The 26,664-nt window shown below is 44.9% G+C and overlaps 1 protein-coding gene across 2 annotated transcripts; it reads left to right on the forward strand.

The window, feature by feature from the left end:
• Positions 1-900: 900 nt before the first annotated feature.
• LOC122714242 (transcription factor Ken) lies at positions 901-26,587 on the forward strand. Of its 2 annotated transcripts, none has more exons than XM_043935433.1 (6): positions 901-1,668; positions 19,305-19,595; positions 19,717-19,889; positions 21,390-21,617; positions 21,855-22,146; positions 22,277-26,587. In XM_043935433.1, exons 2-6 carry the CDS (start codon positions 19,308-19,310, stop codon positions 22,733-22,735), a joined length of 1,440 nt encoding a protein of 479 aa, XP_043791368.1. In that variant the 5' UTR covers positions 901-1,668; positions 19,305-19,307; the 3' UTR covers positions 22,736-26,587. The 2 variants fall into 2 exon arrangements, with proteins under 2 accessions (XP_043791368.1, XP_043791367.1); XM_043935432.1 differs by having other exon boundaries at positions 22,274-25,538.
• Positions 26,588-26,664: the final 77 nt, after the last annotated feature.

The following is a 26,664-nucleotide window of genomic DNA, read 5'->3' on the forward strand; positions in this document are numbered from 1 at the left end:
GGGTCGGTGAAAGAAGCGAGCGTGGTCTGGTTGACTCGCGGACTCTGCTACGTGGAGAAAGAGGAAAAGGAGAGAGAGAGAGAGAGAGGGAGAGAGAGGGAGAGGGAGAGAGAGAGAAAGAGAAGAGAGAGAGAGAGAGGAGGAACTGTCTCTCTCTCTGTCGAGGACACCAGTTGCGGAGGACAAGTTTGAAAGACGATCCGGATGTGGCTGAATCCACTTGTTATCTTTCTCAGCCCTAACGAGATCGCGTATTTTTCCAATCTTCCGACTGCTACCACCACTACTACCACTGCTGTTGCCGTTGCCGCTGCTACAACTACTACTTACCACTACTACTAGCGCTACTACTACTACCACTGCTTCGTTCTACCACCCTTCCAACCTCGAGACTCGATTTTCTCTCGCCGTCGTGGTGTCTCTCTCTCTCCACGATAAAAATCGATCCTCGCCTCGTCCTCAGATCTGGCGAACAGACGTTAACGCTCTTTTACAATAAAAGCTCCGTGAACGGTGGACGGAGACACGCGGACGGAGCGCGGAATTAAAAGTGCGCTTAAAAAGGTTAGCGGGATAAAAAAGGCGCGCGCGCGAAAGGATAAGAGAAAGGAATAGGAGCCACCTCCGAGTCCTTGAGAGTACCCAACGGGTAAAAGTGCCGCGCTCGGAGCCAGCCGGTTGACCCTGGCCAGCCAACGGAGCAGACCCCGTTGGAAAAAAGTTCTCCGCGTCGTTGTCGTCGTCGTCGCCGCCGCCGCCGCCGCCGTCGTCGTCGCCGCCATCGTCGTCGTCGTCGTCGTCGTCGTCGTCGTCGTCGTCGTCGTCGTCGTCGCCGCCACGATCCATCGAATCGCGTCCATCGAGTCGTCGTCCCCGTTTCGAGAGAACTTAACGTTTTCACGGAGCGAAGAAGAGAAAGAAAAAAGAAAGGGAGAAAAGTGTGCGGCGGTGATCATGAGTCACGGTACCGAATTACGCCCTTCGGGATGATGATGATGATGATGATTATAATGATAATGGTGATGAGAATGAGGATGAGGATGACGATCGCCATGACGAGATCGCGCGTGTGATAAATACGCCCTTTACGTGCCACGTGCGTATCGAAATCGAGAGCGAGCCTTCCCCCCTCTGCCCCTGTCTCCCCCCCTCTCACCTGAGTGCAAGCGATATCGATGATTCGCGGAAATCGGTTCGAATCGGCAACAGCCTCGTTTCGAAACGTGGAGGACGACATTCGTGCGTGTTTCTGGTGAAAAGAAGAAGAAGAAGAAGAAGAAGAAGAAAAAAAGTGAGAAGAAGAAAATTGTGTGATAATTCCATAAGTGCCGATTTACCGATTTTTCTCATTGTCGTCTCGTTCCATCCGATCGATCGGATCGGTTAATGTTCGACCGTCTCGAGTCCGCGCTCCTCCAACTACGTGGTGCGATTTGTGGTGCCGATCGGTGGTGATACACGCTCCGGTACATCAATGTATGTCACGTGCATGTACCGTCCTCGTCGCCGCAATCACGGGATTTCGGGTCGTCGGCTCGTGGAGATGCTTCGTGACTCCTCGAGAGAGTCTTAAGGGAAACACCCGCCGACCGCCGACCGCCTTTCCTTGGATACCATCGTTATTGGATTAATTGGATTACGGACGATTCGGAACAACGACAAACAAAGGTGAGCATATCACGCGCAAGAATCGCTCCTTCGTTTCACCGATTCGTATATTCTCGTTGCGAACCACAACTCTGGCCCCTTTCTCTAATGTAATTTCGACGAAACTTTTTTACGCGTCAAATACACACGTGCGCGCGATTCCTCTACACGGTACACTTATCTTTGTTTGGTAAATTCTCGCTTCGCGAAATTTCGTTCGTCGCATTATGAAGTCGTAAAAAGAAAAAAAACAAAACAGAGAGAAATGAAGCGCGTCCTTCGCTTATAACAACTTCATATATATATATATATATATATATATATAAAGCGTGGAAGCGTTCGACGAAAATGAAAATTGGGCAAGTTCAAGGGGAAATATCTCGATTGTATATTTTCCCGGGCTCGTATAGATTCCTCGTTCGACTGCGAACGATAACGAGGGAAATTATCGGAGCAGTGAACCGGCATTCCTTCGCGATTGGGCGCGAGAGACCGCGCGAATCGAGGCAGCCGAATCAATTCCACGTCTCCACGGTGAAGAGACAGGTATAGATGGATTTCGACGGATCCGGGAAACGCGATCGAATTCGCGCGAGGTTTGAATGAAAAATTTTTCTCATTTCACGTAATGTATAAATATATATATATAGTTGCAATATTACGAACCTTACATAACATATTTCGAGCTACGTCTAATTGCGTAATTCAAAAGTGGAGATATTTGAAAGTATGTCGATATATACATTTCTCCTTCCTTCCCCTATTCTTTTCTACGCGTCGAAACATCCATCAGAGTCCATAAGAGTCCCGATCAGCGGAGAAATTTATTCTTGCTTCGAGGATTGGAAGAAGAAAAAAAAAAAAGCGATTTCAAATAGCCGTTGCGCGAAACAGGGACGGGATTTGGATACTTTGCGAACATATTATTCGGCGCAGCGAGGAATACGCAACACAATTTCACCAACAACTTCGTCGTTGTCCTTGCCGTTTTTTTTCTTTTTATTGGCCATTGTTGTCCTTCGCCGATATCTTGGCAATCTTCAGAAAAGTTTCGAATACAGAGAGAGAGAAAGAGAGAGAGAGACTCGTGTTGACTACTCGTTTCGCGTAGCGGCATAAAAACGTTTCTTCCGAACGTGTAATTCAAGTTCAGGTGTTCCATGGTCGCGTATGAACGTCGGTTGCGCAACTGTTTTTAAAAGAGAGAGAGAGAGAGAGGGAGGGAGAGGAGGGAGGGAAAGGGGAGGGAAAAAGAAGTAGAAGAAAAAGAAGAAAAAAAGATGGAGGAGGGACTTCTCGCGAGTTTCTTACAGTGGTGGTCATCAATGGCTCGCGATGACGGATCGTAAAGAAAAAGCGATCTCGAGTCAAGGTCGGGCTCGTCGAAAGGCGTCTTTACGTTCGCCATTTCGTATTCATGTGGCCATTATCTGCCGGATATATTTATGTTGCGCTCTCGGATAGTCGGTGCATATGGAACTCGGCGCGAATATATCTATCCATCCCCGAATATCTGGGAAATAACTTGCAATAACAAATTCTCGACGGAGAGTGCCGTGAGGAGTTTGAAGCTTCGAAATTTCGTGTTCACTTCACTCGCGGAAGGAAAATTTTTCTTCGCTCGAAGATTATTTCAAATATACTTCGCGCGTGTGTACAAAATTGATTACAATACGTGCGAAACATTATTATCATTATTATTATTATTATTATTATTATTAATCGACGTAACATCCGCTAATCTAAAAGACAATTATCGAACGAACGTGAGCATTCCAACGGCGACGAGTTTACGACGGCTACGTGTATCCATGCGGAGAAATTTAAATATCCGCCCGCGAGTAACTTTTTCAAGCGTTTTCAAGCATTTTCAAGCGTTTTCAAGCGTTTTCAAGCATTTTTAAGCGTTTTCAAGCGTTCTCTGTCGTTTCTCATCGAACTGGCAACAACGGCAAAAGGGAAACGAAACGAAATGGGATGAAAGCCGAACGACGAATCTCGAATCCAACTTTTCTTTTTTTTTAACCGTGTTACGTGGTCGTTGATTTGACCATCGAGCGAGCGAGCGATTTCGATTCATTAGGGAAGGGAATGGTTAATTAACGAAGAAGCTGTGACGCGTGATCGATGGGGCGGCCGCTATCTGTGCGAAAACAATGTATCTGCGCGAAACCTCTTATACATTACATCCGATCTATCGATATCCGTTCATCGCTTCCGATGATCGATCCGACTAAATCGTTCGTGAATCACGTCCGATTGATCTTACGTAACAACGCTTGGTTTACGTTTCTTCCATTAATTACGGGCGACAGACAGGCAGGCAGGCAGGCAGGCAGGCAGGCAGGCAGGCAGGCAGGCAGGCAGGCAGGCAGGTAGGTAGGTAGGTAGGATAGGTGCATTTCCTTTCTCTCCTTCCACGTCCCGTGCACAATCGTTCGATCGATTATTCAAAATATTCCGTACATTTTGTATTTCAAAAGCTTATGTAACGATTATTATACGCGTTACGCGCGTTGCAAGAAGAGAAAATAAAAAGATGAAGGATTTCACCAAAGTCGAAAAAAAAAAATATCTGGCTCCTCGAGATCTCGAAACTAATTCGAACCCTTCTTTCTTCCTCTTTCACGTACGATTTTCATCTAAGGATAATCGTCGAATTAACAATCGGAATTCGACGGGCGCGGATTAAATCGAAAACGGGAGACTGCAGCAACGCGGTCGGGCATTATCGCTCCTATAGAAATGTTCGCAGTTGATAACAACAACTCGATTATCGCGGCCCGATTGTAACTAATATAGGTGCCGCGAGATAACTATAATCACGTACGGTACGCGCCAGCCACGTACCGGGTGTGCGTCTTTTCATTCCATCTTTCTTTTTCCCTCCCCCTCTCCCCCCAAAATATACCCCCACATGAATTAATATTTATTGTACAAATATTCATATACATAATATTGTACAAATTCTCTCTCTCTCTCCACTTTCACGCATCTTTGCAATCTTCAGTCCATTCCCCCCGTCCCTTTTCCCGACAATTATCTCGAAAAATAAACCCGTTAACCGAATTAATACGCTCGTCCCCCTATTTTTTAAAACTCGAAAACAAACAAGTGAAAAGAAGTAAGTAATGGCAACAACGCTCGCGTTGAAAATCCGAAAAGAGAAGAGAAATATATCGATTGAATTCGATGGGGAGAGGGAAGGGGGAGGGGCTCTCTCTCGACTCTCGTTTTCACCTTCCACGGTCTCCTCTTCCTTCTTCCTTCGCTCCACGCACACAACACACGTTTCTTCGATGAGGACGGCAAGGCGATTTATTAAGACGGTGATTCGGTGGCTACACGCGTTTCGATGTGTAAGGGCACACGTAAGCGCGTTAAATAAAGTTGCAATTAAAAGAGCTAAAAGCTGCGGCGCAGCGGCGGCCCGACTCTCTCAAGGCCTCGGGCCTCGCCGGAGCGTACTTCCGCTTCTGATTAGCTTCCTCTTTTCCCACATCGTTCCACAGTCGACGTTCTCTCTCTCTCTCTCTCTCTCTCTCTCTCTCTCTTCCTTTCCTTTCTCTCGCTCCTCTTTTTACCCTCCTCCTCCTCTTCTTCCTTTCTTCCTCTCCCCCTATCTCCACCCGTCTCTCTTATCTAGCACCGTGGGAATCCGCGCGTGCGATTCGCGCCGCGAAACAGAAAGAGAGAGAGAGAGAGAGAACGGATTCTCGAGTTCTCTCTACCACTTTCGCGCATCTTTGCTGCTTGATCTTCAACCCTCCTCTCAACAATTCTCTCGAAAAATGTAAATATACTTTTCCAATTCCGTTCCATTCAGAGTTATTCATTTTACTATTCTCTTAAATCTCGTGGAAGAGAGAAGTTGGGAGAAGAAGTTGGAAAAATCGAGCGTGTTACGTAAAAAAAAAAAAAAAAAAAAAAGGAAAAGAACGTTTCCCCGGGCGAAATGGAAAAGATCGGCTGAGCGAGGAGAGAGAGAGAGAGAGAGAGAGAAAAAGTTGGCCGCGCCGATTTTCAACGGTTCAAGTGACGACGGTCAGGCGAAAATGTTTCGCTCGCCGGCCGTGCACTTTCACTCCGGCGAAGCCGAGTTTCGCCGAATCGGCGGATACGAATTACACACCGCCGACTACAATTCTTCTCTCCGCCACGGCGTCCCTTCGGTTTCTTTTCTCGATCGATCTCACGATTTTCACGGTCAACGCGGGATTAAAACAACCGGAATTAATAAATTCCTTCCGCCCCCTCCCCCTCCTCTCCTTCGCCGAACGATCCTCTTTTTCTCCTTTGCGCAGGGAGGGGAGGGGAGGGGAGGGGAGGGGAGGGGCTCGAAAGACAGGAGGAATTTTCCTCCGTTTCGAGGCGAGTCGAGTCGAAATGGAAACGCATCGCGTCGCGACCTTGAACGGTACTCCGCTGCTCGTCGCATGTTGGCGTTTCGAGAAAGAATTTGGTCGAATGGTAGTCACGTATAGTACGCTCGATTGCGAAATATTCTTCGGGTTATCTTTCAATGAAAACGTGCCGTTCACATTCCTTCCTCGGCTTCTCCTCTCTCTCTCTCTCTCTCTCCTCTCCTCTCTTCTCTCGAGGAAGGAAAAATTTTCTCTCGAAAAAATGGCGGAGGGAAGGCTCAAACGCTACCTCGACAAAGATTCTCTCCTCTCCTCTCCTCTCCTCTCTTCTCTCGAGGAAGGAAAAATTTTCTCTCGAAAAAATGGCGGAGGGAAGGCTCATCGAGATTCGAACACTTCTCCACCACGATTGTCGTCCACCATTACGCACCAACGTTAGAGATCCCTGAAACAGAGCGATGGAATGTTATGCCCAACATTTTGCAAGGGATTACGTTATCCGCGCGCGGAACCGTTTTCACCCACGCGATCGTCGAGAAAACAACGTAACAACAACAATCTCCTTTCTGCCCGGTTGAAAAGTCAATTACCAACACGAATATACTCCACTCGCCTACTTTTCGAGTGGAACGAGTCCCCATCGCCGTTCAAAGAGGAACGATACGTAATAATACCGAGAGAATTTTCCCAATATCGATCCTTTTTTGATCGAGAACGAGTCGTACAGATATCGATATATTGTCCTCTTTCGACGTTGTTATATATATATATATATATATATGTAATAATCTTGGAGAGAAATTATTATTATAGAAGAAAGAGATGGAAAATATACCGATTCCGATTTCTGATATTCTGGACAAATTTGGAAGAGGCGTGAATCGCGGATCCGCTGCGATTGGTTATTTTCCTCTCGTTACCGAGGCCCGTCGTGTGCCTCGTGGCGATTGTAAATCTTGAGGGGGCCCGCCGAGTACAACGGCGAGTAACAGCGGCCGGCCACGAGTATACACGTCGCCCGCCAACCCTTTCTACCTTCCCTTTCACTTTCATCTATCGCGTATATATATATATGTATATATACATATATATATATATATATACATATACATATATACACACACGTTTCGAGGCCCCACACGCTTTCAGCCGCCTCCTCCTCGCTTCTCGCTCGCTACCCACTTTGCCCGCTGCTACGCGGTGCGACGCGGTAGAAAAATGGGAGGAGGGAGAGCAGGGCGGGAGGGAGGGAGAAAGAAATTATCGCTCGAATCGGCCTTCGGGGATCGATTCGATCCAACTTTGATCCGAAACTTTTCCTTCCAACGACTCGAGAATAACCTTTCTCCCTCTCCCTCTCTCTCTCTCTCTCTCTCTGGAATAATAAGCGAAACGACGAGGTGTGCGCGCGAGACACCACCACAGTCACAATCACAATGATCGGTGGAGGAATGGTGAAATTCGAAATGGTGGCTCGAAATGGTGGAAGAAACGGACGAATATCCCCGGCTCGACTTTCTTCGCAAGTCGGATGAAATATGGCCGGTCGAGTTGCGAGTTTCGTACGACAGTGAAAGTGTCCCAATTCTCGGCGGAGAGAGAAAGAAGAAAGAAGTTTCCGAAAACAGAGGTTGATGGAGAGAGAGGGAGAGAGGGAGAGAGAGAGAGAGAGAGAGAGAGAGAGAGAGAGAGAGAGAGAGAGAGAGAGAGAGAGAGAGAGAGAAAGGGAGAGGGGAGGGGGACGCGCGAACGCGTAACCGATTGTCGGAAACGTAAGAGTAACGTGTTAGAAGAACCTGTTATTCGCTACGTTCGAAGACAAATATAGGAGGCGTACGAGCGATAGGAAAATAAATTGTCGATAAATGGTTGTGGCGAGGGAGGGGAGGTATTATTTCCGATTACCCACCGTGAGCGAATCGATTCCACCGCGAAACGACGAATCGATGGATAAAATGTCGCGGGAAAGGAGGGAAAGGTTTTTTAGGAATGATGTCACGCGCGAGTTTAGAAGGAAAGAGGTTTGTACGTACGAGTTATATATATATATATATCGTTCGACTGTTAGGAAAACTTGAAAAAAATTCTCGACTCGAATGGGAGAGGAAGAAGAAGAAGAAGAAGAAGAGGAAGAGGAAAAATTCCAAAGTTATTTTTCACGAGTCTTAAATATATATATGTATCTTTCAATTCCTTTTAAATTCTTCGTTTCTCTCTTCCTCGAGAAATTTCTCACACGTTGGCGTCGGACAAGTTGCTGCGCTGGCTTTCGAACACTGTGTTGCAAATTGCAACCGCGATAAGAAATTATCGGTTAAACGGTCGGTTCTCGAAAAAGAGAAAACCTCGCCTACTCAACGGGGAGAACTTTTCCATTTTTCTTTCTCCCTTTTTTTTTTTTTTCCTTTCAGGAGAACCGCATTTTTGTTTTGCAATGATAAGTTTCTGCATTGCCACAATCGGTGCTTCGATTGCCGTTCGGCCGTCGAAAGCGCGCGCGCGCGCGCTCGCGTGTGTGCGTGAGTACAGCTCGCTCATTAAAGGCCACCGACGACTGTCTTCGATTGTTTTGCGATTTTATTCTATACGAGGCGCAAACGGTCTGTTCGCTTGCTATTATTCACGATCGATATCCCATTTTTCCTCTCTAGGATTCTCTTCGATTACGACTTCCAATAGGTGAATAATTTAACCTTGTATCTTATATCTTCTAAAATCCCCTCTCTCCGTATTTTTTACCCCGAACGAAATCACTTTTCGTTCCAATTCCTTCTCTTCGCTCGCGCGGTTTCATCCTTCGCGCCGAAAGAGGCAGCAACAAACTTTCTCGCTAGGCGCGCGTTAAGCCAGCGCAGCAGCTTACGCGCGCCCCTCTTTCTCTTTCTCTCTCTCTCTCACTCGCTCCTACGCACGCGCGAACCGACACCCGTAATTTCTCCTTCGTCCCATTGTCGCTCTCGCAATCTTTCGTCTCCCTCTCGCGACACGCCAATCATCCCCCCGTCAACCAGCGTCCGACGACCTACATAACAACGAATTTCGCCCCGATTCGCTCCCCCGTCGATTCGACGAAAAAAGAAAACGCGAAGGGATTGTCCCCTCCTTCCTCCTCCCTTTTTAATTCGATCTTTACGCACGAGACGTCGCATTGGATTCGTAGGAGGGAAGAGTGGGGAAGTGGAAGATCGACGAAAAATCGTAACGCGGCGTTTGGAAATTGGCCGCGTTCACATGGAACAATGGGACAACGGTTGCGCGATATCGGCTCGCTTTTTCCTTTTTTTCCTTTCAGACTTGTTCTATCGATGATGGCGATACTTTTCGAGAGTTGTCGTCGAGAGAGAGAGAGAGAGAGAGAGAGACGAGATTTTCCTCGCGCGCACTTTTCGGACACGGTGTACGCGCGCGCGCGCGCGAGCGAGCGTGTTACAGCGACAACGGTCCCCACCCACGGCGTGAGATCATTGCGATTACGTAAGTGTCCAGTGTGCAGCAGGAGCCGCGCATAAAAGTATCGCGTAGCACGGCGCATGCCGCTCTAGTCGACGCTTGGATCGTGTTGTCGTTCCACCGGATACCTCGACACTATGCCACGATTTCCAGGGAAAGGAGAATCGGCTCGATTTCTTTCTGCACCGCCTCTTTTCTCCGCCCGATTTTCCCCAGTTTAAAAGCCCACTTCTTCGAACACGAGGACTTTTGAAACAACTTTTCCAACATAATTTCCTCCCTTCCCCTTTACACTTCTCCATTCTTCGAATCTGAAACGAATCCACGCGAGCGAATTTTTCTAAAAAAAATTATTTTTTCGTCGGATTAAAAACTGTCAGTTGGAGAGAAAGAGAGAGAGAGAGAGAGAGAGAGAGAGAGAGAGAGAGAAAGAGAGAGTTGGCTCGCCTCCTCCTGATCTGTTCGAATCTTGGCTTTGAGTTTCGAGCGCGAAAAGGTTAACACGACGCGGGGAGCGTCGTCGAAACTGGGCTAAACGGTATAACAGCGGATAAGCGTAACGCGCAATTCGATATGAATAGCGGTATCAAAGTTCGATGCAGATAGCGAAAGGATGTAAAACGGAATTTCGATAAGGGGAGAGAGAGAGAGAGAGAGAGAGAGAAACATCGTCGCTTCTCTTCTCGAAGGCGTAAACATTTTTCGGTGCTGCGTTATACATGCATAGATATAGGTGAATCTTTTTTCACGAGCGAATGAATGGAACAGTGGCGCCTCCAACTGGGCAGGATCCGAAAGGTACGGCGCGACGAACAGCCGCAATGGCGGGACATTGCATAACATTTTGAAAAGTTGGACGTTACGTGTCGGAAGTCATCGTTAACTGGCATGGCCACGGTGGTCCCGTCACGAATGACCAATCGTGAATAAACAAACGATCGGCGCTTTTCGTTTCTCTCTCTCTCTCTCTCTGTTTTTCTTTCTTTCTTTCTTTCTTTCTTCTCCCACGATCGATATTATTGCATCCAATATAGCTGCTGTGCGTTCAAACATGGAATAATAGTACACTTTATATTTACGGAGAAATATAATAGGAAGAAAATGGGAGGTGGATCGGTTGAGCGAGTTTTATTTCGAGAAAGCGCAGATATATGAAGTTGCGTAGAGAGAGAGAGAGAGGAAAGAGGGAAGGTGGTACTACTTCTCGCGAAACGTTGGTCATCGCATGGACGTTTCCGCCTGACTCATTTATAATACGGCGCGGCGCGAGCAAGGCCGAGCCAAAAGCAGCGATCTTGGCTTTATTAAAATACGGCTGCAAGCGACGATCGTTGCAACATTCGTGTAAAAAAAAAAAAAAAAAAAAAAAAAAAAATTGTCCACGCGAAATAACCATTAATCAATTTCCATTAAACGTTCCAATAAACCGATTTCATAATATATAATTAAAATATCTAAAATCTCTCGGGAAAGCGAATCTTTCCATTTTAATCGCGTGGTTCGACGATAAAACACGTTGGTTGCCGCAACCAACGAGCGCGCGTTCGAAAACAAATAGGCGTGCGCCTATTCGTCCGTCCGAATCGTTGGACGCAAGGAAAGGCAAGCAAAAAAAGCGATACCACAACAACGCTTGCCCTTCGGATCCGTCGAAACGTTGGTGGCGTGCGTGCGTGTCTAACCATAGAGAGAGACGAGAAAGAGAGGGGGGAGGGGGGACGCGCGCGCAGAGGATTAGGGGCAAGAGGGGAAGAGGGAGGGGAAGAACGATCGCGATTGCGTAACGCGAATGCACGCCGGGTATCTCGCATGCTGCCGCTACTACGTGTAGGTGTATGTAGATCTTCTAGGTAGTGAAAGGTCATCCGTTTAATAGTCCTGAATCGCGGCGGCTCTACGTATATACATATATATAAATATATATATTTTATATATATATATATATATATGCGCGATCGGACGGCCGATGACTAACTCTCCTCCGTCCACGACCAAGAGGCGAAGAGAGGTTCCTCCGCCGCCGCCGCCACCGCTGCATCTCCCGATGCGCAGTAAAAGGTGCAGCAGCAGCCCGACACACGACGACGATGATGATGATGATGATGATGCCAGAGCCTTTGACATTGAACGGATCGAAATCTCGCTCCGTTTTTTTTTTTCTTTTTTCTTTTTTCCTTTCCACACGTGTTTATTTATTCGACGCCGGCTGCTTGTTTCCTCCTTTGCCTTACCTTGCGGCAACATCGCTTCCAACCAACAATTTTGCACGTAGATCAATGCGATGGAAGAAAGAAAAAGAAAGAGAAGGATCGAGGATTTTCCAGGAAGAGTGGGACACGCGATTTGTGACGTTCTCGTCTCGACAACGTTTTGGAACGTACGAGGAGGATACGAGAAGAGAAGAGATCGTTTGTTACATAAGAGGGACGCAACGCGCGTGCGTGTGTGTGTGTCGCGGCTTAAAGGCCGGTACACACGGAGCCTGTTTACAGAGGAGCGTGCACTTATAGTACAACAACGCAACGCGAGGTAACGCGTGTGCGCCACTCTCGTCGATGTAAGGGGAGAAAGGACGAGCGTCGAGAATCGAAAGAGCAACGTTGCCAAAGTCTATGCTTTGAGACTTCTTTTCTCTCTCTCTCTCTCTCTCCTTTTTTCCTCCTCCTCTTTTTTTCTCTCTCTCTGTTTTTTCCTCGGGAGTCTCGACTCCTCCGACACCTTCGAAACGACGCGTTTCCGCGTTTCCACGTGATCCTGGCCGGCTCCAACGCGCTCCACCACCGCCCGGCCGTCCTTCTAGTTATGCAACTGTTAAAAAGTGAGCGACGCTCAATATTACATCTGACATCATGTTTATCGCCGCGAATTCCTTAAAAGGCTTAATCAGCCGCGGCTCGAGAAAAATAATCGAAAGTGTCGTACTTCTTCTTCCTCTTCTTAAATCGCTTAATTTATTCATTCGTTTCCTCTAAAACTTTACTCCCTCTCCGTTTCTTCGTCGAGACGGAACACGACAAAGTTCCAACGTTTCCAAATTTCTCTCAATTTTCTCTGAGCGAGCGAATTGAGACCGCTCGAGAGAAAGAGAGACAGAGAAAGAGAGAGACGCTCGCGCCCATGGACGGAGAGCGAAAGAAGAAGTGCGAGCAAGGCGCGTGCGCGCGTAACAAACATGCCCTTCAGATCTACAATGATGGAGCGTCTATTAGAGAAGGCGATTGTTCTTATATAATGAATGGATCATGTAACTAGCCGCTTCGCGGACTCGCTTCGAGGAACGAGAGGCAGAGAGACGAGGAGAGAGCGGCGAGAGAGGACGGGCAGAGAGAGAGGGAGGGAGGGAGGGAGGGAGGGAGAAAGAGAGACGAGTTCCCGCGTGCAACACACGCGCGCACGCACACAAGGACGAGCGGCGGAACGTGTGTCACGTACAACCACGTACGTATATACCTGGGCAAGAGCGTGTGCGGCCACGTACCAGTTAGAGTCGGCTAGGTTGGTACGTAAGTGCAGCTGAAAAGGCTTTTTACTTTCTGGCCTTGAACGAAATGTATCCGGTGACTCGACGACCGCCGATCGGCCGAGGGAATTCTGTCGTCGTTCCCCTACGTAACCGCCGCCGAGTGAGAGAGAGATATATATATATATATATATATATATATATATATGCACGAGTCCTTCTCTTAAACGAGTCGTCCGATCCTTGTTATTTTTCGACACGCGCCTCTTCCATATCCACCTATAATCCATCCGTCCATCTCTCTCGCCCTTCTTGGTAATAACTTCGCCCCCTCCTCCTCCTTCTACGAGCGGTTGGGACGGATAAATAATACACATCGACACCGAGTCGGTGGCGCAACTCGAAACTCCACCGATCCGGAGAAACTCGAACTCGTGTTGTCCGTGTCCTCCTCCCGCATCATTCTTCCCCTCCCCTCCTCGTGAAAGAAGAAATTTTATCTATAAAATTTATTTAGGAGGGAGGAAAAGGATGGATGGATAGGATGATCTTTTCTATTACATTCTATAATTTTTCTATAATTCTTTCGAAAAGAAAGGAAAAAATAAATATCGTAATCCTTCCTCCATTTCTCGCGTTCCATTTTTTATATCGCTCTTTTTTTCGTAATATCGAAAGGCGGCAGGTGGGGGGAGAGAGGGATTTTCGTAAGACTGCGGTTGAAAAGCGAGCGAGCCATCGCGAGAGGGACGGAGAGAAATGAGGAGGAGGAGGAGAAAGAGAAAGAGAGAGAGAGAGAGAGAGAGAGAGAGAGAGAGAGAGAGAGAGAGAGAGAGTACGTCACAGTCGACGGAGCGATGCGCAAGAGGGAGAGCGTGAGAGACCAGTTGGAAAAATAGTGATTCGAAATCGGGGAAAGGTGTGAGTCACGGGGTGTCATAACCCTGCCACCTCGGTTAGAATTATACGCCTCTTTCTTTTTCTCCGTGCAAACAATACTTAGGATCGAGAATTAACGTATTAATTTATTTTTCTGCCGATCGAGATTCGATGGATAAAAAAAAATAGATCCAAGAATTAAATTTTTACTAATTTTTCTGATAAAGAAAGAGATCGACTGGTTTCTCACTTTGGAACAAATAAGATAAAATATGCATTAAACGGACATTGTTCGTGAAGGAAACGACGACGACGACGACGTTCGTTCGATGGAATTTCTTCTCTCTTGTTGATGATATTTTGCGGTGACGCGGCCTCCCCGCAAACCCCTTGAATGGATGTTCCGAACGAGTGCTTTTCGAAGCGTCTTCGTGTGTCCGTACACGTACGGCCCCCGATGAGACCGCGAAACACGGCCTATTGAGGCTGGCGAAACGTAATTGGGCCCACAAAAAATGGAGCGGAAACGGCTGGACCCCATTACAACAGGCCTCGTAACGAGTTCTTCGCGCGTTGCTCAATCCGCGCGCGGTTTCAACCTCGCCTTAATCCTCCGCGATCCGCTTCTCCATCGCGAGAATATAATAACGCCAGCTACGATATTATATCCGTCCGCGCGACGACGGCGACGACGACGAGGACGAATTCATGCGAATGCAGCTTTTTTCTCGTAACCGTAACGGCGAGAAGAAAAGAAAAGAAAGAGAGAGAAAAAAAAACGGGGAAAAAAATTGGACAAGTTACCTCACCTCACCTTACGCTCACCTCGCCTTACCTTACCTGCAATGATCGCGTTCGATAGTCCGGTTACGTTTCGCTTTCGCGTAACTCGGATCCTACCGCTTTCTTCGTTATTTAATTGTCGGTAGAAAGTGTCTAAAACGTATATATATATATATACACATATATATATACACAAGTTTGTCAACGAGAAATCGATCCTTAAAAATGGAATCATAGTCGTTGTCGGAAAATAACGTCCATTTATTGTCTCTGTTTTTAAACTCGCTCGCGTTAAGATTGATTCGCGTTATTCGCCTCAAACGCGATTAGCGGTATGTTATTGAGCGGTGATATCGAATCGAGTCCGGCACCGAGTCGAGAAAACGCTATCTCTTCGTAACAATTATCGTTTCGATCGATTTCTCTTAAAAAAAGATACATTTACCGTGCAACGACGACGAGAAAGAGTTTTTTCTTTTTCTCTTTTAATAAACAAGAAAGAGAAATTCACCGGTCGATCTTTTTCCAAAAAAAAAAAAAAAAAAAAAGAAAGCAACCGAGAATCAAAAATATTTATTCGTACATCTTGATGATCGAGACCTCATCCCGGTGGATTTTTCATTCGAGGGACGAGAGAGAGAGAGAGAGAGAGAGAGGGGTAAATCTTTTTCACAGGCACCGATGCTGGTGTCTGCTATCCTCCCCCTCTCGGGCCCCGTTGTCTCGCGCTTTAATTTCCAGCCTCGACATTTGCGTAACCCAGTTTCGCCATTGTTCGATTCAATGGTAGATCGTAACGTCCGCCATCCGGATAGAAGATTATAATGCTCGCGTGTATATGGCACTGCGCATCGTTGCGCCTCGGCTGTGTGAGTGCGAACGCGGTTCCACGGTGTGCGTGCAACTCTCCGTGTCGCGTCGTGCCGAAAGTGCGCGCGCGAGCGCGAGCTCGTATTAGTATGCCGGGGCGATAAGCGAGCGCGACGAGAGTTCGCGCAACGAAATTTACGAATTCCGCCAACTTTCTCCTCTTGTTCTTATCTCCGCTCACTCCGCTGCTCCAACGCTCAACCTCGGGCCAACCTCGTCGTTGCACCAATTCCCACTGTGCATCGTGCATCTTTCTCCTTTTTCCTCCTCGAAACAACGAACGCATAACCACCAGCCTTACTTACGTCTTGCACGATTTCGTTTGCACACGAGACGACCGACACGCGGTTGTTGGTTCTCGTTGGCTCGTAGCGAGTCTCCCAACGTACACTCGTTCGATAATCGATGATTATTGCACGTTCTCTTTCGTCGTCGATTGATCGAAAAAACGATTGGTGTAAAAAAAAAAAAAAAGGAAAAAAAAGGAAAGAAAAAGAAAAAGAAATAAAAAAGAGGAGATCGATCGATCGATCGATCTTTTTACGAATATATCGAATCGCGTATTTCGTATCGCGTCTCGCGTTACTTTCATCCGTCAAATAAGCGTTTGAGCAATATCGCCACATATACATTCGCGTCCAGCAAATGTCATTGTTAGAAGTTGTAGGTATGGAAATGTGTACGCGTTACGAAATATACCAGGTACTAGATATTTGAAGTAGGAATAACGCTTCGCGTCTATTTTATATAATTTTCACGGTGTAGAAAGTAATAGCTTAAATATCGCGATGAACGATCGCGATGATTGTAGCAAATCGCACCACGTCACAGTAGGAAACGTTCATATCCATACTACTATTCATTGCTGAAAGGGTTAATAAATGACACGGTCACTTTTACGACGTGAGGATTAATTCGCCGGCGAGGTCGCTACGAGGTGTATACGACGTGTGAAAACCGTGAATAAGAGGAGAGAGAAAAAAAAAAAAAGAAAAAGAAAAAGAAAAAAAAGAAAAAAAAAAAAAAGAAACGTGTAAATACCGATATACTATAGATAAAAAACTAGTTTTCTTATCATTAACTTCACCGCCAACTTGGTAAAAAGCTTCGTAAACTCGTTCGATGATACGTGAAGATGATACGCGATACACAAACGGGGGAGACGAGTTCGAAGCGAATAAGAACGCATCTTTTTTTCGACGTTTCTTTCTCACGAGAAGAGAGAACAGCAGGAGGACTGACAGGAAAGGAACGCTCCAATTTTCTCGATCGAGGAGAGATTTCGTATCCACCGCCAAAGCTTGCCGTGAAGGACGTACTCCTATTTATCGACGTACAGCAAGATAGAACACGAACTCGACAGCGGTTACCGACGCGTCGAGAAGCGATCGAGAAGAGGGCAGCACCTACAAAGAGTAGGCGCGCGCGACTACTCGCCGTTCCTGCGAAGTAAAATCGGCGGGTTTGGATCGTTCACCACCCCCTCCACCCCGAGGAACAAGTGGGCCAGAGTTTCTGCATGCAGTGGCACGGGGCCTTGCCCCCACCTACCACGAATGGCACGAGACCCCGCCCGGCGAGTCTTCAAGGCCTAAATAGAAGAAGAAAGACGAACGTAAGCGTAAGCGTGGACGTAATGCAGCCGGTCGGCCAGCGATTGACCCTGAACTTCACGAGCCGTGCTTGCTAACGCCAGCAACAAACGGCGCAGACGCACCAGCGATCATTTCCTTATTCAGCGATTTTCTTCGTAAACCGAGAGACCACCGTATGCGTATGCGTACCAGTACCAGTAATGCTACCATATTTCTCGCCCAAGGACCGCTTTCCCCCTCCCCCTTCCCTCTCCTTTTCCCCAGAGAGAGATCTGTCTCTCGATTCGCTTCTTCGCAGTTATATCTTATATCTCGTTCGATCTTTGGGTAGGAGAGCTTTGATACGAGCTGCGATATACGCGTATCGGCATTGAAGTTTTTACATCAAAGATCGATATCTCCAACGTAGATACGCCGAGTTTTATTACGTTTTAAGTGAAAATAAACGGCGATCGTTGAAAACGTATCGAATAGCATCGAATAGCTCGGACTGGCCTTGATCTCGGAATATCGATTAACGAAAGAAAGAAAGAAAGAAAGAAAGAAAGAAAGAAAGAAAGCAATGTGTACGTGATCCGCGGTCGCCTGAGAAAAAACACCGGGATTCACGCCCTCCTCGCGACTCTTACCCAAGGTCTTCCCTTTCCAATCCGATCGGATCACTCATCCAAGGCAAACTTACGTTGATGAATACCCGCTGACGAACTCCTATATCATTCCACTGTCACGTGAACGTTTAACTAACGAAATTATCTTCGATTATCGATCTATTATCTTAGACTCTCCTATTTTCTAAAATCTATAGAAACAATTTAATACGATTTAAAAAAAAATTTAATTTAATCTCTCAATCTCTCCGCTTCGAAACACGAAATACACTCGATACAATTTATTTAACGCTAAGCTTGACGACGAAGCCTCGAGATATCCGATATCCCCATTCTTTGCGTTCTAAATTCGACAAGAAAAAAAAATTTAATTCTCTCTCAATCTCTCCGCTTCGAAACACGAAATACACTCGATACAATTTATTTAACGCTAAATTAAGTTTCGAGATATACCCATTCTTTGCGTTCTAGATTCGGCAAGAAGAAAAAAATAATTTCGTTCCCTCTGATCACTCGTGAATGTTAATCGTGAAACTCTTTGCGGCTGGGACACGTTTGACATTGCGGAACAACCGGCGTCGATGTTTACGGCATTGATTTCGTAATATTAATTACACTTTTGCCCGGCCAAGAGAGTATATAAAACGTGAAATCAAACTTTCTCTCCCGCGGCCTCCCTTGGGAAACGACGAAATCATCAAAATTGTTGCGCGATCAAATGTCAAATTCACTTCAAACATAATCGAGAGGGGGGGAAGAAGAATAAAAAGAAAAAGAAAAATGAAAAAATATGACGCGAATTGTCATACATTCGTCATTACGTCATCGCCATTACAGCGAAATATAATTTACGACTACTCATTTTTCAACCATTATTTATTATTTTCTAATGTCATTCCGTTCGATTCACTCGCCCCCCCCTTCAACCCCCTCCTCCCAGAGTCTCTCGACTCGATCGATCGATTGATCGATCCAAGAACAGACGCGATTCCATCTTACGTTTATCGATGCAACGATATCACGTCACCGAACTTTATAAAATTCCCTTCTCGTACGAACATATAAAAACGATTCTCTAATCGTTCTAACGATTAATAATAACGTAACGTGTATTCCATTACCTTTCACCCCTTCTCCTTTTTAGCCAAGGAAGGGATCGAATCGGGAATAATTCGAATGAGCCTGAATAATCGTTTAGATTATATTGTTTAAAAAAAAGCAAGAAAGCCGAGGAGAAGCGAGAAACGTCGGAGAAACGTGAGAAACGTAATCTCGCGACACGTCACCGCCTTCCGCCGTTTCCACACGCGTATAGGCGGGGCGAGCAAGGATGAAATTAGTGTAACGAAGCCGGCCTCTCTATCTCTTTCTCTCTCTCTCTGTCGCGCATGCGCGCGACGAGACGAGCGTTAATTTTATTGGGTTAAGGACGCGAACGAAACGCGTATATCTCGCTCGTTCTTTTCGCCTCGTTGCGAAAGAATTTCCACGGAAAACGTTTTCGTTTCTTCGCTTCATATTCCCCTCTATATATATACGATGCCTGTTCGAGGATAGGGGAGAGATGGAGAGAACGCATCGACTAATATAAATAATAATAATAATAATAATAATAATAATAATAATAAGAATCGACTCGTTGTTCCAGACGATGTATACTGACGGTCTCCTCACGCTCCACTATGGGAAGCATCCGGCGACCTTGGCCGCGGAGGTAGGAGCCTGGTACACCGGGGACCGTCACGTGGACGTGACGTTGGCATGCGACGATGGGTCGGTGGTGAAGGCCCATCGCGTTGTTTTGGCCGCAGCTAGTCCCCTTTTGGCTAGTCTCCTTCGCAACCCCGCCCTGGACCACGTGGTCCACTTGTCAGGGGTGCGAAAAACCCAGCTCACCCACCTCCTGGAATTCCTCTACAACGGAGAAGCCCTGATCCCGGTAAGCGTCCCTTCTCCCTCCCCCTCTTTTTTTCTCCCGGATAAGTCCTCGGATAGGCTAAGTTTTTTCCGGGAGAAGCTTGGAATAAAAATGAAAAAAAACTCGTATTCGTATCCGACAGTCGACGGAGCTCACGCCACTCAGGGAATTGTTCGAGCTTCTCCAGATAAAGTCGGAGCTGTTCGAGCCTAACCAACCGCAGACCTCCACCAACTCCGACCCCGAAAGGATACCCACCCCCCAACCCTCCGAGGGCCAGGAGAGCTCCAGCTACGAATCGCAGTACGACGGCAGGTCGGTAACGTTCCTTCTCTCCTTGTGTGACGACGCACGAGGATCAACAACCCTTTTTCGCTCGAACCAACAATTGGATTTCCCGAATCCCCGTTCGGTGGATTTTCTTAGCTAATTTGAAACGATTTCACGCGCGAATTAACGCGTATAAATTTTTGTATTCCAATTTTAGGTATCTTAGGTAAATGTAAAGAATGAAAATTTGTGGAATGTTGAAGTCTATAGTCGTTCTTTCGAGGGATATTTTGATAATAAAGTGATTATTAAGATGCATCCTCGGGGTAAATATCGCCATAAAATGTTTGATGTTTTTCATCTTTTTTATTTTATTGAAAGCAAACTTTACAATGACTCACATTGTGCTCTCACATTCACCGTCTATTATTCTTATTATTTTCACTATTTTCTTTCTCTCTATCGTCAATTAATAATAGAATAGAAATAATTTCGTTATTTAATAACGAAAAACTCGTCTTGAAGTGTATATCTCAATAATGTGCTCTCATATTCACCGTCCATTCTTATTTTTCACCTTTTTATATTATATCTCTATTTTCATCGCTATTTGTCAATTTCTTAACGAATACAAATAATTTCGTTACTTAATAACGAAAAATTTATCTTGAACTGAATATCCCAATAACGTGTTCTTATATTCACTGTCTATTATTTTCATTATTTTCCTCCTCTCTATTGTCGATTTCTTAATGAATACAAATAATTTTGTTATTTAATAACGAAAAACTCATCTTGAACTGAATATCCCAATAACGTGCTCTCACATTCATCGTCTATTATTCTTATTATTTTCATCGCTATTTTCCTTCTCTCTATTGTCAATTAACGAATAGAAATAATTTCGTTATTTAATAAAACTCACGTTGAATAATAACGTGTTTTCACATTTACCATCTATTATTCTTATTATTTTCATCGCTATTTTCCTCCTCTCTATCGTCGATTTCTTCTTAGAAATAATTTCGTTATTTAATGAAACTAACGTTGAATAATAACATTCACCGCCTATTATTCTTATTTTTCATTTCATATTTATCTTACTTTTCTTAATACATCTCTATCGTCCCTTCTCTCTATCATCAATTAACGAATAGAAATAATTTTGTTATTTAATAAAACTCGTCTTGAATTAATATTCCAAAAACGTGTTCTCACATTCACTATTATTCTTACTCTTCTTATATTTTTACCTAACGAAAAATCAAACTCATTACAAACTCGAAAACTTTGAAAATAATATTTCTATCAAACTGTCAAACTCGAAAAAAAATTAGTTCGATCACGGTTTAATTCGAGATAAAAAAAAAAAAATCTAACCATTCGATAATACATTATTCCACGCTTTACGATATTTAAAAAAAAAAAAAAAAATCAAACGTATCCGAGCGCAAAGGGTTAAATTTCTTTTCCCCTATCCCGTTCCCCTTTCCTTCCACACTTCCGAAAAACCGAGTCGATGATCGACGATCGACGGACTTTCAGACAGTCCAACAATCCCGCGGACTGTTGCTCGGTGCTCATAAAGACGGAGGGATGCGAGGAGGAAGCGGAGGTGGACGTGGAAGGCGTGGAGGAGGCGCTGCTCACCGAGGGGAACAGGGAGAGCAGCATAGAACCGCCGAGGCGGAGGGACAGCTCCGACCCCGTCAATCTTAGCCTGAACTCGGGCACCTCCACGACCAGCGAGAGCTCCCACGACATCGTGCCCAGGTAAGAAAGAGAACCGATCCCCTTCGAAAATCCCTCCTCTTCGATTTTTCACAGGGAAACTTCAATTCTTCCTCCCAAATCTTCCCCCCCCCAAATATTTATTTATATATTATATATATTATTATTATAATATTAATATATTATTATAATATATAATTTATAATATATAATTATAATATATATATTATATTAATATATTATTATATATTATATATATTATATATACACATATAATAGGCCGGAGAAACAATTGCTGGAGAGGCGGGAGTCGCTGGAGGAGGCGGAGGAGAGGAGGAGGCAGCTAGCAGCCCGGCTCGCGCTGGGCCTGGAGCCGGGGAAGCGGAAGCCGGAGGAGATACCGATCCCGCCCGCGGAGGCGTACATAGTGACGCCCCACAGGAAGCGGAGGCCAGGCTTCCACAACGCGCCCGCACAGAACCCTGCCTTCGTCCCGTTCAACCCTGGATTCGAGACGCCGAGGAGGTTGCAAGCGCCCCGTCCCCTCAGCGTCTCCACACCCCCCTACCTGGTACGTGTCATCAGGCGGTCAGTTGTAGCCGCGCGCGTCCCGCCTCTTCGAGGCGGGGAAAGAGAGAGAAAAAGAGAGAGAGAGATAAACGGGGGGGTTTTCGCACGTTTGTTTCCGTTTCCGGCAGCAGGACAGGTCGGTGACGCCGCCCGGTGGATCGCACAGGCCGCCAAGCGCTGACCCGGCGACGGCCGCTGGCCTGGAACCGCCGTGGGGCTCTTGGGCCCTTCCCTCGACCAGGGCCCCGCCGCCCCCGCCCACCGACGACCCGCCGAAATCTACCCCGGTGCGCGAGTACAGGTGCAGCTACTGCGGGAAACAGTTCGGGATGTCGTGGAACCTCAAGACCCATCTCAGAGTGCACACCGGTGAGAAACCGTTCGCGTGCAGGCTGTGCGTCGCCATGTTCAAGCAGAAGGCCCACCTGTTGAAGCACCTCTGCTCGGTGCACAGAGGGGTGATAGCGGCCCCGGACAACACCTTCACCTGTTGCTTCTGCTCGTTGAGCTTCGACAGCCTTCAAGAGCTCATCAGGCATCTGTCCGGGCCCCACAACAATCTCCTCCTGAGCAAGAATCTGCACGACTAGCGACGCGGATCAAGCCCGACGACCGCCCCCTACCCCTCCCGTCGCCTTCGTCGTCGTCCCCCCCCCCGCCCCCGCAAACCCTCCCCGAATATCTCGAGAATCGATCCGGGAAAGAGCGAAACGGAATTCGGATATCAGGGAGAAGTAATAAACGCGCGAGTGCCTTTCAAGTGAATTCAACAACTTTTCCGTGATCGACGAGATACGATAATGATAATGATAATGATAATGATAATGATAATGATAATAATAATAATAATAATAATGGTCTCCTCTTTCGCCATATTTTTAAATATATCGATCTCGAGATGATCTCGAGAGTATTCGTTGCTATTATTATTATTACGAAAACAATTTTCTCCGAGGATAAACTCGCGCGCTCGTAAAATTTTCGTAAATTCTAAATCATACTTTTTCGACGAACTTTTCGTGATTTTTTTTTTCGCGAATCTTTTTTCCCCCCCTCTCCCCCCTTTCTTCGAGAGAGAAATAACGGCAAGAAGCATCGAAAGAACCTTTCGCGATTAAAAAAGAAGAAAATAGAAAAAAGCGTTACGTCGTTTTCGCGAACGATTTCAACAAGTTATACTCGAAAACGATGCAACGAATTCGCCACATTGTTTATTATTATTATTATTATTATTATTATAATAAGCGATGACCAGTAACTCTGACCAAATAACATATTTCCGGCGATCGACGGATTCGTGTATCGGAAGTGTGTGTGTGTGTCGGACTAATGTTCAACGGTCTCCTCGCGTTAAGGAAACGTTAAGAGAGTCGAAAAAAGAAACGAGAATAAAGTATATATAAAAATATAAGAAGAAGAAAAAGATAGAAAAGATACATAAACATATATATATATATATATATATGAAACGAAGAGAGGCGAAGAGAGTCGAGAGTCAATTACGACCGTTTGTGACCGCAGATAAAAGAGCGCCGTAATAATTTATCGATCGATCGAGCAAAGTATACATGCATACATACATACATACATAGAGAGTGTATTATTCGCGCAAAGTGAATTCGAAACGCATCCTTCTCTCGTCGCGTCTTTACTTATTCGAGCAAGGAAGATAGAGAGGGAGATTGCTTTGTTAAGAAAAAAAACGCTTCCCGTTCGCGTCACGTGACACACAACAGAGCCGCAGCAAAAAAAGGAGAAAGAGGAGAAGAAAGAGAAGGAGGAGAAGAAGAAAAAGAAGAACCTCTCGTTTACCTCAGATCGCGCGCAAAACAATCTCACAAATGTGTAAATAATAATAATAATACCGTTTTACCGTTTTATGTAGTAGGTAGTAGGAAACAATGCGGACGGATTTAATTTATTTTACACTTTGAAAAAAGGGACCAACTGATTTTTCCACCGATTTCTGTCTTAGGTAGATTTTAGGTATCCTGCCCTGTCAATCGCCTCGAACAAATTTGCTTTGCTGGAAAGAGAGAGAGAAAGAGAGAGCTGTGAAAAGTCGGTATTCGGAAGGGAAAAAGAGGAAAAAGGAAGAGAGAGAGAGAAAAAAAAGAGGGAAAAAAAAAAAAAAAGAAAAAAATTGTCTAATCATAAACAACGCGGATAAAAAAGGATACGATCGGGCTGTTCTCTTTTCGTCCCGCGAAGAGGAGGAACATTTATCGGGCGATTTTAAGATGGAAGAAACGACAATAATTGTTGTTGTTGTTGTTGTTGTTGTTGTTGTTATTATTTTTTTTTTCAAACTGTTGTCCAGAGAGAAAGAGAGAGAGAGAGAGAGAGAGAGAGAGAGAGAGAGAGAGAGAGAGAGAGAGAGAGAGAGAGACGTTGAAGAAACGTTGCCCAATGTTCTTCCACGTGATTCAACAATCCTCGTCTTCCAATCGATCGTGAACAACAACCTTCCTCCCTTTTTATCCTTATCCCATCTTGCGTTCTTTATCCATCCACGCGAAACGTTTGTTTGGTATCTCAGCGACTCGAGTGCCTTGTCAAAATGGGTCCAAAAATTGGTCGATTGGGCAGTGATTTCATGTGTTCATAGGCTTAAGATTACGCGTAAGATGATGACGAAATACACGAGCTCGCTTAGGAATTGAAAACGAAAAAAAAGCGTTAATTAATTTTCACGTAGAGAAAGAAGAGATGTTTTTAATTATCACTCGAATTAATAATCCAAGTTTCGTTAGGATTCTCTTAGATAGATTGTTTTTTTTTTTTTTAAGTAGTAGGCTTTTGTTTCTCTAATTTCTTTTTTTTTTTTTTGTTGGCGCAGGACGTCATGAGTTTTTTTTTTTTTTGTAGATAGGTATTTACTACCTAAGGTGCCTTGAAGAAGGGCCTCGACCTCTCTTTAGCTCCTTGGCCATACGAAAATCTCGGGGACGAGATGGAACGAGCGATCTTGGACAAACAAAGGAACGCGAATAATTAATCTTAAGAATTGGATCGAAATTTTCTCGCGCGAAACATTCCATCTCGTGAAAAACATTGACTTTGCGATAAAAAACCACGATAAAAATCTATCGAGTTTAACCTAACATCGAAAAAACCCTATTGTAAAGAAGGAAATTTCTCTAAAGCGTATCTGCTTCTTTTTTAAGGATCTTCCATATAATGAATGAATAAACGGTCGATAAAATCATCTCATTCCAGTCCGTAGAATTTCCATAGTGTTCGCAAAAACATTCTATCCCGAACGAGGATGAGATCGCTCGTTCCATTTTCGCCTTTGGCGTGTATACACGCATATACGCGGCGTGTATGGAAGTGAGAAAAAGAAAAAAAAGGGAAAAAAAAAAAAAAAGAAAAAAAAATGAAAAAGAAAAAGGAACGTAAGAAGAGGTTAGAGGGGTGGTGTGCGCTCTCATTTAAGCCAGGCAAAAATGGCCAGCACAAAACAGTGAACGCAATGTGATACTAAATGATAATAAAGATAAATGATAATTATTGTTTAGCGTGCAAACGCGCTTCGGCGAAACTCGCAGGCTCGTGGCTCTTTTAAATAAAAAAGGAGAAGAAAAAAGAAAATATATATATATATATATACATATACATATACGTATATATATATATATATATATGTATATGTATATATCTATATATATATATCTTTCGAACGCGAGAGGAAAGAAAAAGTTAAATAGACATCCGATCTTTTTTTTTCTGCGAGCCGCCTAAATAATTTTTTCTAGTAACTAACTTTTCGTCGTTTCTCTTTCCAACCCTCTCTCCTCCCTTCAAACCCCCTCGTCCAACCCCCCTTGTCCCCTCTTCTCGATACATAAGCGCACTAGGTTTACGTATATAGATTATTTTACCGTTAATTAGTTACGTTTATTGTGTATACACACACACACACACACATACAAGTACATACAGAGGACACGTATACGCATACATACACAAACAAAAATACACGACACTCGCGGCCAGATGTCCTAAGGAAATACGAAATAATTATTATAGGAGATAAATCATTCTCGATCTTTTTTTTTTTCAACTTCAATTTTATCACGGAAAGAGAAAAAAAAAATCTTAAAAAATTTGCTCAATATTTTATTCGATAATAATTTTTATATGAGGTCGAGAAAGTGGATAATCGATCGAAGTTAAAATGTTTTAAGAATTAATTTTTCGAGTCGTTAAATCGAAATGGAAATTTATGAAAAATTTTTTTGGCAGCTTTGTCGGAATGAGATAATAACAATCGCGTTGATTTTTTTCGAATTTTCTCGATTGTTTGTTCTTCGGGCATCTGGCCAGAGTGTCTCCAAGTAGAATTTAAGCATCTTCCGAGCGGAGAAAAACGTTTCTCCGCGTGCTTTCTTAGTGTTCATAGATTTACAAGAAATAAATTAATTGAGATGAGAAAAGAAGATAAAGAAGCGAGCGAAAACAAGTTGGCTCAATATCAATATCCCTTTCCCTTTCCTCCTTCCTCCTTCACGAAGCG

The sequence above is a fragment of the Apis laboriosa genome, unplaced genomic scaffold (assembly GCF_014066325.1).
Source record: "Apis laboriosa isolate Shangri-la unplaced genomic scaffold, ASM1406632v1 scaffold28_cov147, whole genome shotgun sequence".
Classification (NCBI taxonomy): domain Eukaryota; kingdom Metazoa; phylum Arthropoda; class Insecta; order Hymenoptera; family Apidae; genus Apis; species Apis laboriosa.

Excerpts from the sequence above, each read along its gene's own strand:
- LOC122714242 (XM_043935432.1), top strand. The coding sequence starts at position 19,308 with ATGTATACTGACGGTCTCCTCACGCTCCACTATGGGAAGCATCCGGCG. Across the intron at positions 19,596-19,716 it reads ACGGAGAAGCCCTGATCCCG|TCGACGGAGCTCACGCCACT; the intron begins GTAAGCGTCCCT and ends CGTATCCGACAG. Across the intron at positions 19,890-21,389 it reads GAATCGCAGTACGACGGCAG|ACAGTCCAACAATCCCGCGG; the intron begins GTCGGTAACGTT and ends ACGGACTTTCAG.